The following is a 19383-nucleotide window of genomic DNA, read 5'->3' as shown; positions in this document are numbered from 1 at the left end:
AGCTATTTTATATATATAAAGCAGTTCTAGTTAAGAACAGTATTACTACAATTAATATCATGCCCTTCAAACTATGACCCTAAATGAGATGGTTGCACAGTGAAATTCCTTTGCCCCAGGAGGGGGAAAAGGCATCAGTAAGATAGACAGTTTGATAGACACCTCCAGCACAGCACCACGTACCTGGTCACACACAAACTGAGCATGTCTAAGAAGAGATTCTTCAGTGAGCGAGCAGGAGGCACTGGGAGGGACAGTAGTGCGCAATTTATTGAGCAGGTCCTCATACGATGCCTCAGGGTCATCCAACAAGAACTCTATCACCAGCTTACTTAGGTAGATTTTCTCTTTCACTGCATCCACAAACTGAGCATAGGCATCACTTGGTTCCATCAAAATGTATTCCGCATATGCAGTTGAAAATCCAATAAGTGCTTTCTCTCCTGCAAATAACATATTTATGAATGATGACCAGAACCAATTCAATTTTCTTCACTGTAAATAGGCTAACACATCAGAACTCAACTCTCACTACATACAGCATACACATTCAGTGTATCTGCAGTAACTAGGTGAATCCAGGTATGCATCAATTTGGCACAAATGACATAACTCAGAGAAAAGTAGCACAGGAATCAATTACAGTAGATCCAATAGTTTTGGATTTCTCAACAGTTTCCAGCAACTGCTAGGAAGTAAATGACCAATTCTGGCACTTGGTTTAGCTTCCAGTGCATAAAAACATCATCTGTACAATGGCAAACCCAAATATGGGTACTGCTTTACAACAGAGTATGGCTTCATCTGATAGGTTGCTTGGTTATACAGCAGATCAACACACATGCAAATGAACATCACTGAATTACTGAGAAAATCATAATAAATCTACTACTCAGCCATAGCTAGCTGTGGGAACATTACTGAAACCTAATGATCCTACCCCACTTTTTTTTTTTTTTTTTTTTTTTTTGTCCCCTTCATTTTCATGTTTCACTTACCAAATCTAAACAAAAAAAATTATAATATAAAAATGCATACCCATACAAGGACCATTACTCCATTCAATCTGGCGACATACTGATATCTTCTTGCTACTTCCAGATTATTTTTTTCAGATTTAGGATGATCTCTCGTATTGAGTACAGGAAACTCTTAATTATCCGTTGTCACAATATCCAGCCCAACGCAATATCTGGTGCTGTTTGCCTGGCTCTATTAAAGCAGTATCTGGCACCAAAATAGGATGCAATCAGTGGTCCTATGCATTTTTGGTGGTAATGTTTATCATCTGGCTCAGACATGGTACCCAACTGGTCCCCAGGCAGACCCTGCAGCACAGCAACACACACCAGCTAAGCACAATGCATTGTGATGCAGCCCACCCGACATGCCAAGCTAACCATCCCCCCCCCCCCCAGTGACTCAATTGTTGCTGCAGTGCTGTGAAATATACCCTCATTCTGCGTGATGGGTGAGTTTGTGGCTTTTGTGGTGGTGCCAACACTACATGAGTATGATAATGATGTACTGTATTACTGTATTGTGTACTCATGAGCACTAATTTCTGCTCAGGGGTGCCCCCTTCCTACCCCTGTATACCTAGGGAAGAGGGGAGGGGGTGGACCAAATGAGCTCCACCCGCCTCAACCCCAGTTCCCAGTCCTCCCCCATACTCCTATCCCCCCCCACCTGTAATTCTTAACTGGCAGTTACATCTCGAGATGACTTCATACTTAAAACTCTCGGTCACACTACTATTACACAAACATAAAACACTTGGACATGTAAAAACTATGACACTAAACTCACTGCAGCAAGAAATTAATCCACTCGCTCGATGTAGTGCTGCTCTCAGGTGTCTGACCTTTCCTTTCCTTCTTTCCTCTTATGTCTGTCTTTACTTCATTCTTGCCTCATCCTTCTGCCTAAGGGGTGACTTTACACTCCCTCTTCTGTCTTTCTTTCCTACATTCTCTCCTCTTCCTTCTGCCTAAGGGCGACTCTATACTGAGTGGCAAACTGAATGGTTTCCTGTACACCAGGAAACCATTTACTAGGCTGGGTGGTAACCATAAAACCAAATCACTGCGCCTGGTTGTTTCGTGGGTAATTAAGATACTCCAATTGGATTGAGCCTGTGTAGGTCTATATCCAAGGGGTGGTTGGGGTTTATTCCTCACATAATGCCACTCAGGGATGAGTGTGGCTGGTCACTCTCATCTTAAATGTCAGAACCAACTTGCCTAACTCCAGGTTCCTACACTCCTCATTGGGCACCTTAGGATTGGATGATGGCTGGATGGATGCACATTCTGTTACAGTACTGGTAATGCTGGTTTTCTATTCAACCTTATATGCATATATCTTTATAGAAAAATCAATTGCAAACAATTTGATACTAAAATGTATAATGTAGCAAGAAACATGGTCAGAAATAAGAAAAGAATACAGCATAAATATTTGTGAGCAACTACTCGCTGACTGGAAACCCCGGGTGTAGTGAGGCACGAGTGTGGGACCGGCCAAAGTGTTAAGAATGACAGGTGCGGTGGGTAGGGGTATGCGGCAAGGTTGGGAGCTGGGGTAGAGACAGGTGGGGCTTGTTTCATCTACCCCCTCCCCTCTTCCCTGAGCAGATATTAGTGCTTGTGAGTGTACTGTATCAGAACTGTACTGTATTGTATTTTGTGCTTGATTTTAATCTTCTATTCATGGGTATTACTGTAGAAAAGTTTTAGGACTGAAGATTGAGAAGGATGGTAAAATAGTATCCGGCTCAATGCTGAATGTTGAGCCAATGGGGGAGGGGGGACTATACAATATCTGGCTCAATGCTTAATGTTGAGCCAATGGGAGAGGGGGGCCTATGCAATATCCAGCTCAATGCTAAATGTTGAACCAATGGGAGGGGGGGGAATATGCAATATCTGGCATTTTGCTTTAACCAGCATAGGACTTGGCTGAATTACAACAGATAACTGACAGTTTACTGTATAAGAAACCTATATCTAACCTCACCAATGTGACAGTCTCTCCAAATTTTAATGAAACTATCTGGAGATAGCATGGAAAAAAATTTCCAAAATATTATACATCACTGGACTGAAGGGATCAATGACATACAACATGCATTACATTAAAGGTTACCTCCATCAAAGCCAGATGTCCACCACTCATTGATGGGTCCAATTTCCTTTGCTGCAACTCCACCCTCAATAGAGGGATCTTCATCATAAATGGGCTTCACATAACCAGAGAAATATAGAAGCACATTGCGCTCAATCAGTCCACCATCAAAGGGACAAAGGTGACCCTCCTTGTCATACACACTGCCAAGAAAAGTAAGGTACTGTAGCAGGAAATGAATAACTTTACTGATGAACATACTCCACAACCTGTTTATGTGTTGCTTGACCCCCTGCCATTAATAATCATGTCAACACTGAATATTTCAAAGATGTTCTATAATCTAAAGCTTGGATGGATGGTCATTACAAAAGTAATAAAATTCACGTAAGCCATAAAACAATGTTGGATGGATGAAACAGCATAAATTCATGTGAAAAATATTTGCCAAGGAGCAAATGAAACAAAATTTATCCACATAACACCTTTCAGAATACTGTGGATGTAGAACTAGGCAAGTAAAAAATGCCTCCATGGCTTACACAACTGATCAGTTCTCCAAGTCAAGTAACTCAACAATCACAAGCATATACTCCCACTGTCCAACAGTTAATTATGGGTAGGATCCACCCACAATATGAATATGACAGCGGTACTAATTTCGAAGCTGCTATCTTGTATTGTGGTCTTTCATCATCCCAATGTATAAATTATTCCTCCTGATGAAGACAGACAAGGAAGAGTTTAAAGTTGGATGCAGTCGTGCGAAAAATACGATACTCACTTAAATGCTGTTATCTTATGTTGTGGTCTCTCATCAGCCTCATGAATAAACTGTTCCTCTCCAGTGAATAGAGACAGGCTAGGGTCAGTCAGAGCAATAAATTCATCCACAGCTCCTTCAGGATGGCCCGGGAAGAGAAGCAGGTCAGGGGAGTTGAGCTGTTGCCGGCACACCTCACACCGCTGCATTACTACACCAGTGTCCCTGTAACATGGCACTCCTTACAACAACAGGTCTTCATATTATCTTGGAACACACCTCTGACATAAGGCAAGGTACTCCATTCCATGCATCTGGTTTAATCTATCTTCCTCTCCTTACCCATTAGTTTTGCTAATATATACATTGTCAAAACAGCATTTTACTTTTCACCTGTTTAAAGAACCTACATATATAAGTCTTAATCTATAACAAAGCTCAACAACAACATCTTAAGGCAATATTTATAAATGTCCTTTCAACACAATTACACATGCAATTTAATATATCTAACATAACTATCACATAATGTACAACACAATAAACTTCCTGCAACACCATATACACATCACATGACAGCCAGGCCACACCTACCACACAACCCCTTCCATCAGACTGTCATTTATTAGTGTATTTTTGTTCCATGCAGACCACTGTACTCATCTCCCAAAAACTTTCAAACTGGAAAGGTTAGATGCAGCCTTCATTAAGTCTTTCAATAAAAAAGGCTTTTCTTACAGTGAATAGAAGGGCCAACAGTCAGCAAGAATCAACAAGTAAAAACATAACAACATCATATCATAAAGCATCCTCATCTGTATAGGGTTCAAATCTACCTCACCACTGTAGATCTTAAAGAAGTGTGGCCATCACATACTGTACTTTCAATGTTTTTCCTTTCAAAGGGAAAAACATCATAACTACGTGACAACCACACAAGTTTTAGACCTGCAGTGGCGAGGTGAGTTCATGCCCCACACAGATGAGGGTACTGTACGCTACAATGCTATTATAAACTGTCATTAATATACAGTAAAAACTGTCATCTGATGTGTTAGTTAATCACAGAACTTCACCTACAATAATACCAATCATTATCTGCAATCATTAAGTTCGTTTAGGCAGCTAAATGAAAATGGCAACTGGAACTGGATACTACAAAATCAGTCATAGAAAAACTAAAGTGAAGATATGGCACAACAGACCAAAATTCAAATTTACATTTGCTTTTACAAGCTGATGTATACTATCACCTTTCATGTACTGGGCAGCGATAACTGTCTATTCCTTGCTCTAAGCAACTTTTTTTTACATTTTTTCCCCATTAAGTCCACATTTCTTCACAGAAAACTCACCAATTAAAGTTCCATTGCTACCTATTATGCAGCTCTGGACCTCCAGTTTACAGTACCAGTCCTTTTCTAACCCTGTCCTTGGCAACCAAGTACTCCTCTTTGTTACCACACTTTCATCATTCCCGCAAAAGCCTTTTTCTTCTTAACTGCAGCTTCTACACCCTCATCTCACCACCAAGTTAATTTTTTACTTTATCAGTAACTCTCATACATTTCTGTAATACTGCTCACTACACTCTATAGAGGGATACAGGCTGACCAAATCTACTGTATCAATTACAGGTATTCCTTTAAAAAAAAAAAAAAAAAAAAAAAAAAAAAAAAAGGGGGGGGGGGGGGGGTCTAACCAAAGAAGCGGAAAAAGATAATGCAACTGTCTTAAGGGAAACCATGACAGACACATGCAAGCAAGCATGCAAACACCGTAAAGTAATACTACAAAGTTCTTAAGCATCAACCTTTTCACCAAAACACCCACAGACACATACTGCAGCATCATTCTACACAAAAATCTGGACGTATGAGAAACTATCGACAAGCATTCAAGTACAATGGCCTTACATTCATTCACTCAACACTCAAGCATTTAAAATTCTTTGCTTCATCCCAAGGGCTAAACCATTCCCATGAACTCAAACAAAAGGAAGAGTATATGAAGGTGATATACACTGTATATGGCGATCAAATACTGCCAACTAGCTATACTTTTAATTCGAAACTTTCTCTAGAACTTTCCAACGAGGTCTGTTCACAAAAGATATGGACTGTGCAATGATAGCAGCGTACACAATATGTAGGGGAGATCAGTAAGTGATTACTTGAATGTGATTTAAGCTGGCTATCTCTCACTGTCAGAGGCCGTTCCTAAAGTAATAAACTATGTTGGTGGAAGTCTCTCTCTCTCTCTCTCAAAAAAAAAAAAAAAAAAAAAAAAAAAAAAAAAGATCGTGAACAGGTTATAAGCTGAATTAAACTGCCAATGGTAGAAAAAGTAAGGTAAAAATATATTAATGAGCAATAGTTGATCCCTTCAACCTGGTGACTTCACTTTAGTCAATCCACCACCAGATGATGCTACTCAACCTCTGAAGGACCTTTTAGTACTGAAAGGGTTCATAAAGGCTATAGCCAACAGCACCAGTTACAGTCTATACGAGGGTGAATAAACTCATCTGAAGAATACAACAAAATCAAAACAGATCATCAGATTGAAGAAGTTAATACAGTACTGGAAATGTGAAGCAATTGCACAAAGCACAAGTAAAGCAGCAGCAGCAGCAAGCACCTTTTTATACTTGGCTTAAAACCATTCTCTAACATTTTTTGAGATTCTTCTTTTTCCTCTTCCTTAACCAACACTCTCTGTTTCTTTTCTTGATGTGCAGGATCCCCCTCTTCCTCCTCCTCAGCTCCCTGGCTTTTACGCTTTATAGCAGCAGCAGCAGCAGTGGAGAACATATCTGTGATGGACCTTTGATTCCCCCGATCTCTCAGTGATTTTCGCCGCCCTGCCAATTAAAATAAACTATCTTAATGTGTCAAGATCCTACCTTACACCATCTTATGGGCAAATATGAGGGCTGGGCCAATGATGATCAGGCTGAAGAAAACTCTCTATTTATCAAACCACACATACCGTACATGCACACCAGCATATCGTTATCCTTACTCTGTTTTCCATTACTGAGGTAGGTAAAATATTGAGACAGGAAAAGGAAAGCAATGAAAGCAGTAAAGCAATCAAGACTGTGCTCCTTCCAATGGGCCACTGTCTTCCACTGCTCTTTCGATTCTGAAATTATCAGGTCTACCTCACAGGCAGCCTACAACACTAAAGGAAAATTACTGAAAGTGAGAGGAGTAACTCAACAACTTGGCAATATTCTTAAAGGCAAGGCAGCTAATATTAAAAACAAGAAATGACAAAGAGAATGGGTTCCACTGTCATATCTGAAGAATTCATTACCTTAACTACACTACAGATTTAGGTTTACAAACTTGAAACTTTATCACCATATTAATCTACAAAAAATGTGATACACAAGCCATGACAGTGCTGGAAATATTACATTCATCATAACTGTGACCACATTTCCCAATAATGAAAGAGGTGGGCAGCAACAAGAAACAGAAGTAGGAAAGTACAGTATAACATCAACAGTGTGTTCAATGAAAACTGCCAGATGTCCCTTCATTCCTCACACAAGGTTTCAAAATGCTTGGCCTCAACTCACAGCTTAACCATCCACACTATTCTTTTATGTTTTTCATATATGACTTAAGGACATAAATCAGTCAATTACAGTGATGAAATAAAGGATTCAACCCCTCGAGGGCATCTCCAGACCTAATTCTTCCTTCCATTTCTATCCTTCCTCTATTCTCTTGCTTCAACTTCCACATCTCACTCTCATACATTCACTTCCCACACCTAATCATCATCTCAACTGTTCTCAAACTAACAGGCACTATAACTTTTACACTGCCCTATTCATATTTATATTCACCAAGGAACCATATAATTTAATTACACTTTTTTCCGCCCTCTGGTCAATATACAATACTTCAATGCTATACATCTTTACTTCACATTCTTTCTAACCTACTCATTCCACATCAGGCGAGTTCTGTAGTTATAAATGACCCCTGTCCAAAGTTCTCACTCTTCCAAGATCATATCATAGAAGTCTTGCATGCCTAAATTAATGTGAACTCTTAACACACCTTTATGCACTCCCTTCACCAATTCTGTACTCAATCCTTTGTTTATCAGGGTCTTCACAGCATCAACCACTTTTTTTTTTCTCTTAACCCCTGCCATGCTGATTCTTTGTAAGGAAGTTTACCTCCTCTTGGTCAATGTTTCATAACCAATGGAAATTGCACCTCATATGAGGCTTGCAGCATGGCATGTGCAGATCTTCAGTGCCTCGAATGAAGTCTGCAACGTGGCAAGGGTTACGTCACTCTACAGTACTTTCCACTTTTTTTTACTCCTTTTTTGCCCTACCACTGCAGTGGAGTACTAATTTTTCCAACAGCTCAAGTCTGCTCCATTCTTTGGTATACCCCACTGAGCTACCTTTCCTCTTTCAACAACTTTCTAGGCAAACATGCAGTTTACTGAACATCTGTTATTAACAGTCTGAAAATTAATCTACATATGACCTGTGATGGCTGAGACAGGAAGGAATCCACAATGAGATATGCTGATGAATGCGGGGGGGGGGGGGGGGGAAACCCCCAAGTTAGGACATTTACCCCTGCAGGGTGAGATACCTTGGCGAGGAATTGAACTGCCAACCCTATAGTTGTGGAGCTATTCTGGCCCTTGGTGAATGGAACAAAATTTGAATTGGTGCAAGGTTTGATGTACCTCAGTGCTGTTAAGTCATCCAGCTCACTGCATACTAATTCCCCAGTGAATGCCTTTGCTTTCTCAAACAATACTCTACCATATCATTTCCACATTTGACAGGCAGATTTAGCATGATAAAATAGTAAATAAATAAATATGTAACTTTTCCTATTAACTCATCACTAAAAGATTACTGATACCATCAGCCAAAACATATCTAAATTTCTTAAGTAATCATTTCTACAAAATCTAAATTATTGAAGTGCTTGTACCTTTCTTTTTCACTACTTTAGACCCAGATGGATTTAAAGTTTCGGCCATCATTTCTTCATCAGATTTAACTTCGTCCTTCTCATGACTTGCAATAGGCTCAACTTTTACATTTACATCAGCTCTCTCTTGTACTTCACTGGAAGTCTGGGACTCACTGCTGTTGCAAGCATTCTGGTCATTCTCTTTATGGGCAAACAGGGCGAGCTTATCCCTTAAATCTCCAGATCCATTTTTTGTCTTTTCACTCTTCCTTGACATCACTGCAGCACTTATAAACAAGCTCAGCACTTTCTCCATCTTCTTGTAGAATCCATGCTGTTTGAAAGAAAACAGTTAAATTTCACTACACAAAATCATAGAATATTAGTTTAAAAACTCGATTATGTGATATGAGTTATATGATGATTTTCTGGATAATCATTGATTAGGAGCTCTGCAGATTTGTACACATCTGAGACTAATAAAAAAATACAAATACCAAAATAATAACAATGCATCACCCAAAACACCTGATTTCTCTTGCAGATGTAAATCTGCAGGGACCTTTAGGAAGAAGGCTCATAGCTTCCTTACAATACCACCCAGGTGTAATATGCAGCTGCAAAAATCATCAGGTTACATTACTCAGTTCAGGTTACATTACTTCTTGTCTCCAACTACAGTACCACAGACAGCAAGTGCATCTTCCTTCAAGGACAACCATGTCTTCTCTCTTCATTAATGGCAATCCCTAAATGACTGTATTTCACATTTCTTCCTGGTAGTGGTTGTACTATCCCTCTTTTAGCTGTGTTCACACCATCACTATAATCTGTACGTACAGTACAGACTCACTCAAGCGTGTCATGCAGAGAAAGCAGAGCTACCTAAGGTAGGACCACAAAAACTGGATGCCATAACAATTACAGTAATCATTAAATAGGTTTTTGTCTTGGAAGCACTACTATATTGAATCCATAAGATTGATACTGAGAGAGCTACAGCATGGTGAACTAGAATATCATGCACATGTTAAATTCCTGCCATCTGGCTACAAAAATGACTAATAGGGTGAATGAAAACCTATCTGATGGTGCCTAGGTCAAACAGGACTTGGATCACACAATATACAGTATGGTATTGCTAGATTAAAGAGGACCCAGCTCACACAGTTCCAAAACTGTCAACGCTGTAACAGCCAGCTCGTGTCTACAAAACTAACACAGATGGCTTACTGAGTGCTGAGGGGAGGAGTGAACAGTGAGGATGATCACTGGGTTTTTAATGTGCAAGTGTTTGAAGCTGCATCAACAAAACTTACAATAAGATAGAGCACCTACGGAGTGTGCTCTGTACACAAGTTGCAGCTGAATACCCACAGGCGCATCAGTGCTAGATGTGGGTTTACAGTTGTAAGAAGCAGAATGGCCAATATTGGTCAGCTAATGGGGACTGTATCTTTAACTATTCAGACACCTGTGGTGTTGTGAGAAAGGCAAAGAATTATGAAGACTGCTGTTGTCTTCAAGCATTTTAACTGTAGTTTTTTTTTCTCTCTCTCTCTCTCTCTTTTTTTTTTTTTTTTATATGATGCATGGAAGAAGGATCCAAAGGGCAGAGGCTCACAAGACTGTTCCAAGAAAAAACAAAAACAAAAGCAAAAGAGTCAAATTAGTCAAGCAAGGGAAAGATCCACCACCAGTTCTGGCCCATACAAATCAACTAAAGCTGGATGGTCAGTAACTGAAAGTGAACATGGGATTACGTCGGGGAGGCCAGGTAATTAATCTATGTGTCAAAGATCAGCATACTGGTTGGTTAAGCTCCTGCAAGGTAACACTTCCAATGAGTTGAAATTGAAAATCATGCTAAGATCCTTCTGGTCGGCAAATCAAGAAGGAAAAGGACATGGCATCAACCCTATGGGATATCTTACAGTCTGCTCATGGATCAAAGGCATCTACAAGGATGGGTGAAAATGCCAACTATGTATAGAGCACAGAGGGGGAAAACACTGATTAAGAAAAAATAAATAAATAATGTTCTAGGGAATGCATACAGAAGCAGGGTAACCTAGTGACAGAGGGAACATCGGCATGGGCAAGCAAAAAACAAAAGGAAAACAAGAAAATGGTGACAATGATATGGTCACCACGAATGAATGAAGAGAGAAGTGTTACAACAAGGCGATTGCTTGGTAAGGTCAGAAAAATCTTAGGCCATCACTGGTGGGGCTAGAACCTGCTCCTCTGCCTTTACGGGGCGACATGACAACCAATTACACCATGGCAACGTCCTCATCTCTCGTCTTGCCAGACAGAAAGGCTACAGTCCCTGAGCACTGCTGCACATATGCCACACATGCCCAAGGAACTTTTGTCACTGTCCTGGTGACACAACCTTACTCCTCCGCCATGCATACCCATCCACACCAAATGTAACAGAGTGATGACTTCTTGGCAAGGCTAGCAAAATCCTAGGCCACCAATGGCTGGACCCAAACCTGCAACCTCCGTCTTCCTGTGCAAATGTGCTAACCAATTACCGTACACCATGGCAGCACCCAGATCTTCCATTCTGCCAACCAGAAGGGCTATGGTCCTTGAACGCTGCTCCACCTCAAGGGCTATAATCCTTGAACACTGCTCCACCTCTACCAAACAAGCAATAAAAGGAAATGAGACATAAACTACCACTGAGTAGCTGCTTTAAAAGAAAACAGCATGAGCCTTGGAGAAAGGTTCACATTCCTTCAACTGCATTCAGTAGAGAAAACAAATAATACTCATCTCTCTAAGCCTAGGATGCTTCCTCGTACCACTTAAAATATCTAAGTAGTGTCATATGATGGTTGCAGGTCTTCTTTCTAAGAATGCCTCCAAGGAAGGAACACAAACTGAAAAATGTTCCATAAAATGGGCCACCAACTTGCAGACCACTCTAACCATACCTCAGTAATATCTCCCTCATTCAGCTCGGTCTCCAGGTGACTAATGCTCTCACGCTCCACATGACCAAAATGTGGGGTCACAAGGGCACGTAGCTTCTTCACATATCCCTTCTGAGTAACTTCTTCAGCCTGATACTCTGCCTGAAGGTCATTAATCCTGAGGAATGAAGGATGTGATAGCAGTGTCTGTGGACGCAAGGCTGCAAACTTCTCTACATAATTTCAACATCATTCAAACTCAGTTCCCCATTTCAAATGACAATAATAATTTCATTATACCAATGGATTCTACCATTATCAACACATGATACTTAACCCCTACATGGCCGCAGGTGTTGAATGATGCCATACAGCACAAGTGTTGTAGGCATCGAATCAGCACAATGTATAAAAAACTGTTAACAATTATGGAAAGGGAATGACAGTCAGTGGTATGATTACATGAACCTACACTATCACTCCAAGGATTCAGGTAGTCCGTTCATCTTGCATGTTACCATCCACTGGTTTCCGTGTTATTGGCAAGCACAGTACATAGTCATATGATGAATCTTCCCACATATCATAGCAAATCACAATATGGGTTTAGGAGGCTTAAAAAAATAATAATAATAAATAAAATTAAAACACTGCCTGGTGCACCAGACAATTCTCTTCACACCTGTGAGCCAAGAAACCATTTACGATGCTGGGTGGTAACCATATAACCAAACCATACGTGCTCCCTACGTGTCAACAAGTGGGCTGGTGGAGGGTTAGTGCCCCTCCCCATAAAACAAATAACTCAATATCAAATGGCCACCCCTTGCGGGATTATGGCGTCTGGCAATAGACAGATAGATCTGTAAGAAAAATAAAAAACATAAATTTTTGAAACTGGAATAAATGGTGCTGTAGTTGGCCTGTGGTGCACAAGAATGTATTACCTCACGGCCACTGAAGGGTTTGGTTAATCATCACGTAGAATGTACATCAGAAGCAGTGTAGGTTTTTGGCCAGCCTCACCAAAAGGTAAAATTTTGATACTGTACAAATTTCTCACACACCTTAATAGCAACTAACCTAACCAAGTCTGGCTGGGTACCAAGGCAAAAATTACATCCTCCCTGTGACTCTTGCATGGAAAGAACACAAACATTCCACATTTAGGGAAATGAAGAGATGTAAGAATTTACAGCAGAAAAGAGTGCCACTTTTTATACACAAATACTGTATGGTGAACAGCATAAAATCTGCAAACTCCTGGCCTAAATATTCTAGAAAACCACCTACCATATCCGTGTTAATGTGTAAGGGTCATTAAAATTGAATTTTATGACTGGAGTTTATCTTCAAATGCAAAAGCTTTTGTTCATCCTCCCAAATAATCATGACTAGCTAACTTATCTACAGGTACCTAAATAAACACAAAAATTGGAGCATAAAATCTACTGGACATAAAAAAAATTAATACTCCCTTTACGAATTACTGCTAACTATAGAATACACACCTGCCTCATAGCTATAACTGCTTCCCTTCTCTTCTGTATTTCTCTTGGAATATATTGAAACCTAAACAAAAAATTAAGAAATATACATCCATACCACCTGCAAAACAAAACCTTTTCATCTCTGGTACTGTATACTGATAGTAAGGTAATATTTAGCCAAGCATAATTTTCTACCAGAAAATGTGCCGACTTACTTCTTCCATGTATCCTCAGGTATTGAGGTTTCTTCTACAACACCCGGCATATTTTCTGACAGATACTCTTACAAAATCACTAGATACATAAAAATTTATCTTTTGCCGCGCACTGCTACTCAGTACAAACAATCCCGCCTTCTATTTGGCGGGACGAGAAGAAATCAGCTGACTCCCAGACAGTATTGCCAGTTGTTTAAATCCGCCAGACTTGGGGAACAAACAAATAAACAAACAAACAAACAAACAGAAGACAAAAATACTGCGTAGAGTAAAATTAGTTTTCAGAGCCAGATTGGTTTTCAAGTTCGCTACGTTTAACATAAAATGCTAAATTGGCAATACTTTTAATGAAATATTTATTGTTGTAAAGTATCAGAGCATTTATACAACAAAAAGAAGGTAGTGGATCTTGCCACACACCTTTTCCAGCAAATACAGATGTAGCCCACTGAGCTCTATAGTGTGGAGAGACTTACCGGTAGCACCGCATAATTTGTGTGTCCGCCGCCAGGGCCCAGGGCGGCGCTGGTGTAGTGGCAGCCATGTTACACCACGAAATGCCCTCGTTTTTTGTACTGAGCTGCTCAGTGGGTTTTTGAATGCAGCCCATGATTCCGGAAAATATAGTGCTATTGCCATCATGCCATGATCCACTTTTCAGCTTGCGGATGCAAAAAATGGGCACAGGAATTAATCGACGGGAGACGACATTACATTTCACAAGTAAGAAATATATCCTGATATTACTGAAGTAATCTGCTACCATAATTAAAGGGTACAAATAATATTCAGGTTATTATTTAATATTCCAAAAAATTACCTATGAAAACGCACTACGAACTTCCCACGCCAGTCGCCAGCAGCAACAACACGCGGGTGACATAGGAGTTGAGAACGTTGGGTGGTACGTGGCAGCGTAGTGATGTATGAGCAAAAATGACAAATATTTGCGTTGATAATGTGAGGAAGTTCTTCACGGCGACAGAATGGAACAGTCTGGCTCCTATAGAGCGAGTCAGGTCAGCCAAAGTATTCGAGAACTACCAGAAAATGGCTGAGATTGGTAAGTTCATTTGCGTCTTTTTACTCGTCTCGACAACCATTTCTTGATGAAGATTGATGCGATTCGTAAACGCGTCTTCCACATATTTCAGCATGTATGTGTACGACCCTAGGTGAAATGATAGATGGGTTAACCGTTAACCATCACAGAGGCCTTGTAACTTGAGTCCCTAACTGCCTGTAAAGAGACAGCTCATCAAGCGGCGCCGGGGGAAGTGGGGGTGGAGCTTAAGCCCCCAAAATCTCGGGCCCCATTAATTTTGAAGCAAATTATTGTGCCCTTCACTGCTTGGGCCACCTCACCTCCCTTGCTCGACTCACCCCTTGGGAGGAGGGGGGAGGGAAGAATACCGTACTTCTCCAGTATCCCTGCTTGTAGAAGGCGACTAAAAGGGGCCTTTTTGTCTCGTCTTTCTCTTTACTGTGGGGGCACGGTGGCTCAGAGGTAGAGCGTCGAGCTCGTGATCGGGGGAAAGCTTCGTCCGGGGCTGCCGACGTGCCGGGAGTGGTAGCGCGCTTCTGTAACCTAGTGGGGCTATATGGCCATAGTTGCCTGGCTCGGGGATTAAATAACTTTCTCTTTACTGCCCTCTTCTGCTTTTCTGACCAACCTCTCCTTGATATTTCCGTGTTTTTTTCGGCCTTTACTTTTCTTCTGCTCTCAGTGCCATATATCCGTATTATAATTTGGTGCAAATTCCTCATTACGGTATTCCTTCCTTTCCCATACTCCCTGGAAGCCCACCCCCCAAGTATCCAAGAGCCGTCACTAGATAGCACCATGTTACTGGTGATTTTCTTTAGTTTATGAGAGATCTCCAGTAGAGGAGTTGACACTTCATTAACCTCTTCTGTGCAAAACAATAGGGAGACTGTTGCATGAACAGTGTGCATGGGGTAAAGGTAGTACTGGTAGGTTGCTTCTCGTGGCATTTAGGATATGCAGGAATTTCACAGCAAGTTTTAGTGAGCAGAACAAGTGAAGGTTACTGGTATGTTTTATTATGGGTGATTGTATGTGTATGTGCCAACACATTATTGTGCAAGCAGAGTGAAAGAAGAGTTCTGGGCAAATGTGGAAGCGTGCATTAAAAAGTTTGAGAGGGGTGAGGGTGTTTTTGATTGGAGATATGAATGGAAAACTAGGGAATGTGAAGGTGGATGGAGCAATTGGTGAGTGGGGTGTGCCTGCAGAAGTGGATGAGAATGGCAGTGCTCTAGTGGACATTTATGCAGGGAGGGAGTTGGTGATAGCCAATACCTTCTGTAGGCACAAAATGATTCACAGGTAGGCTATAAGTGGCGAGCGATGAGAAGGGTAGGTGGTGAACTGAACGAATGGAAGGCAGTTATTGATTATGTTTGTGTGGAAGACAGAAGGAGAATGTATATTATGGATGCAAGAGCATACAGGGGTCAGGGAAGTGAACTTTTTGAAGTGGTGGTGAAAGTCAGGGATCAAGTGCAGTGGAGGAATAAAAGGAAGGGACAGGAGGAAGTAGTTCATACAAGGAGGATAGAAAGGTTGCAAGAGGATGGGATGAGGGCAGAATATAAGGGAGAAGTGAAGGAATAATTGAGTGAATAGTATGATTTCGAGCAGATGGGGGAGGTGGAAGGTGTGTGCAAGATTTTCGCAGAAGAAATCTGTGCAGCATGTGAGGTGGTGTGGGAGGTGATGAGAAGACTGACGGGGTAGCAAGGAACTGCATGGTCGAATGAAGAGGTGAGGCAGGCTGTGATGCAGAAGAAAGCTTATACAGTAGTGAGTGAATGGGAAGCAGAGGCATGGAGGAAGTTGAGAGACGGAAGAGAAAGTTAGCTATATGTAGAGAGGAAGAAAGAAGTGAGAAGATTAGTAAGAGGAAGTAAAAATAGAATGGATGAGGAAGTTGGAAGAAATTTGAGTGTAAAGTGCAGGGAATGTAGGAAAATGTTCTGGAAGAAGGTAAAGAGAGTTAGACAGGGTAATAAAGAAGTGTGTTAGGGAGTGGAAGATAAAAATGGTAAATTAATAGTGGAGAAAGAAAAAGTGAGCAGATGAAGAGAAGACTTTAAGGAACTTAAAAGAGAATGAAAATAATGCAAGTATAAGGGGCTAGGAGAAGGAAGGTGGTGAGAAGGGAGGAAGAGATCTGTTGGTTGGAAGGAGTGTAAGCAGTGAAGAAAGCCAAAATGGAGAAAGCCCCAGGAGTTGATGGAGTGTGTGGTGAAATGAAGCATGGGGGAGAGATAGTACGGTAGTAGAATGGATGTGGAAGATGTGCAGATTGGCCTGGGAGGAAGGTAGAGTCCCAGAGTAGGTAGTCACATATGATTATTCCCCAGTACAAAGGAAAAGGGGAAAAAGAAGTGTGGTAATCATAGGGTCATTTGTCTTCTTAGTGTAATAAGCAAAATATATGGTAGGATATTTATTGACAAAGTTAGGGATATAACTGAGAAATTAGTCGGAGAAGAACAGGGAGGTTTTAGGAAGGGAAGGGAAGAGGTTGTGTAGATCAGGTATTCATCCTTAGGTCTATTTGAAAAAGTTTCTAGAGAAGGGAAAGAATTTACATGCAGCACCCATGGATTTGGGGAAGGCATATGACAAAGTGGATAGACAAAGAATGTGGAAAATACCGGTACCAAGAATTCTGTATATGGAGTAAATAGGAAGTTGCTGAATGTCGCGAAGAGCTTGTATGAGGGTGCTTGTATGAGGCTGCAATGTGTGTGGATAGTGAGCTGAGTGAATTTCTTTTTCTGAATGTTGGATTGAAATAGGGATGTGTCATGTCTCCATGGTTGTTCATTCTGTATGTGGATGGGGTTATAAAAGAGGTAGAGTAGTGGATGTTGGGGCAGCCCTAATAAGAGAGGGCAACGTTTGGATATTTCCTGTATTGTTGTTTGCAGATGATACTTAAGGGAACTGCAAGGCTTGGTGAATGAGTCTGGGAGAGTGTGTAAGAAACAGAATCTAAAGATGAATGTAGGGAAGAGTAAAGTTAGGGTCTTCAAGAGAAATGTAGTCACTGAATGTACAGTGAGGTTGGATGGTGAGGAAATGGAAAATGTCAGTACATTTAAGTACTTAGGTCGTGTGATGGGTAAGAATGCAAGTTTGGAGGATGAAATGCTCGAAAGGGTACAACAAGGGTGGCTGGTTCTTTGAAAGCAGTGATAAGAAATGGGGAAGTGAGCATGGAAGTTAAAAAACTCGCTGCATGATAGTATTGTGTTACCAACTTTGACGTACAGTATGGAAGTGAAGCTTGGACCTTGTTGGAAGGGCACAAATCAAGAGTGAGGGCAGTGGAAATGAGGTATCTGAGAGGAGCATGCAGAGTTACATGGAGAGACAGACTGACAAGTGAGGAAGTGAAGGAGCATTGTGGTGTGGATGTGGATGTGATAGAAAGCGTTAGGAGAAATACATTGAGATGGTTTGGCCATGTGGAGAGGATGGAGAGCGAGAGACTAACGAGGAGAGTGTATGTGAGTGAGATGGAAGGGGGGAGAGGGAGGGGGAGGCCGTGGATGAGCGGGAGAGATGGAGTGGAGAGGTATATGAGGGAGTGGGGTGTGAGCTGGAGGGAGGGCAGTGAAATGGTGGGCGACAGGGCAACATGGAGGTGATTTGTTTGTGTCCACCCCATATGGGATTAAGACATCTGGCAATAGATAGATAGATGTTTATTTTCAGAATTGCTGTATATTTGCTGGTGAGATTAAGTAGTCTGGTACTTGTAGCTTTATACTGTAGTCTAAAGTTGTAGTGATGTGTAACAGCTGTACAGTACTTCTCAAAGTATAAAATACAACAATTACACAAGAAGTTTGTAGGAGCATGAATTCCAAACTGTAATTCATTGAAGTACTGTACACATCAGTCCAAGTAGCTCTAGTTTAACCCTTCACCACATTTGCCTACCCTTTGGTACTGGGAAACTGGTTTGCATTATGAAAGATCCCATTGTAATGGGGTTTTTAAATGCCCATGTTGCCCATAGGTAAAGTGGGGAACCTCTGTTTGGCTCAGTGGTAATGTGTGCACATTTGGAGTGCATGGGCCAGGCATCGAATCTCAGCCAGACATATCGTTAATTTGTTAAGTTTCATTTCAGTTATTACATTGGGTGGCAGCAGTGTGGGATGTGAGATAAGTCTTGGTTGGCAGTTTTATGTTGTTCCATGGTTAGCTGACAGTGTTCTTGTCCTTACATCTTGAGGATGAGCTGTTCAGGGTGGTTTGCAACATCATCAATGGTGGCCTTCAGTGCCACGCCACCATGCATGTTTGAAACTCACCAAATTAATCACCAAGGGGAAGAAAAGAGGGATGTAATGGGGCCAATAAATGCCCGCGTTGTCCTCAGGCAAAGTGTGAATCCTCTGTTTGACTCAGTGGTAACGTGCACACATGTGGGCCAGGGATAAAATCTTGGCCAGACTAATGATTAGTTTGTTATGTTTCATTTCAGTTATTACATCATATTAATGAAACTTTCTCTGTGTGAAAAGGATACTGGCTGATCTTAAGAATTATTATATGGTACCATAATTTACATATCCTTGCTCTTATTGCTTTTTTTTTTTTTTTTCACTGGTACTTTTAAAAGCTAGTTAGCAATTGGTACATAGTACTGTACTGTAGAGTGGCTGTATACACCCTAAATACATTTCTACCGTTCTTTTTCCTAATCTAGGCATTAGTGTGCAGCCACCTGACTTTATTCAGAGGCATGAAGAACGTCAACATGAAGAAAGGATTCAAAGACAGCCAAAACCCAGTGTTCGGTAAGTTGAATCTTTGCTTATTTTCGTATTTGGGTGCAAATCACA

At 41.0% G+C, this 19383-nt stretch overlaps 1 protein-coding gene across 1 annotated transcript in view; it reads right to left on the bottom strand.

The window, feature by feature from the left end:
- The window catches only part of LOC145417563 (DNA (cytosine-5)-methyltransferase 1.L-like), a 40543-nt gene extending 27000 nt beyond the window's left edge, over positions 1 to 13543 (bottom strand). Inside the window, exons 1-8 of the mRNA XM_080286270.1 lie at positions 13489 to 13543; positions 11805 to 11961; positions 8875 to 9190; positions 6669 to 6752; positions 6530 to 6587; positions 3911 to 4114; positions 3148 to 3329; positions 184 to 443 (exon numbers count right to left, since the gene is read on the bottom strand). Coding sequence (XP_080142396.1) covers positions 184 to 443; positions 3148 to 3329; positions 3911 to 4114; positions 6530 to 6587; positions 6669 to 6752; positions 8875 to 9190; positions 11805 to 11961; positions 13489 to 13538 — 1311 coding nt within the window. The 5' untranslated portion in view covers positions 13539 to 13543. The remainder of the gene's footprint in view (positions 1 to 183; positions 444 to 3147; positions 3330 to 3910; positions 4115 to 6529; positions 6588 to 6668; positions 6753 to 8874; positions 9191 to 11804; positions 11962 to 13488) is intronic.
- Positions 13544 to 19383: the final 5840 nt, after the last annotated feature.

Source organism: Coenobita brevimanus, chromosome 110, assembly GCF_032717465.1.
Source record: "Coenobita brevimanus isolate Jiangsu-jjx chromosome 110, ASM3271746v2, whole genome shotgun sequence".
In the NCBI taxonomy this organism is placed as follows: domain Eukaryota; kingdom Metazoa; phylum Arthropoda; class Malacostraca; order Decapoda; family Coenobitidae; genus Coenobita; species Coenobita brevimanus.
This window is presented reverse-complemented; position numbering and strand designations above follow the sequence as displayed.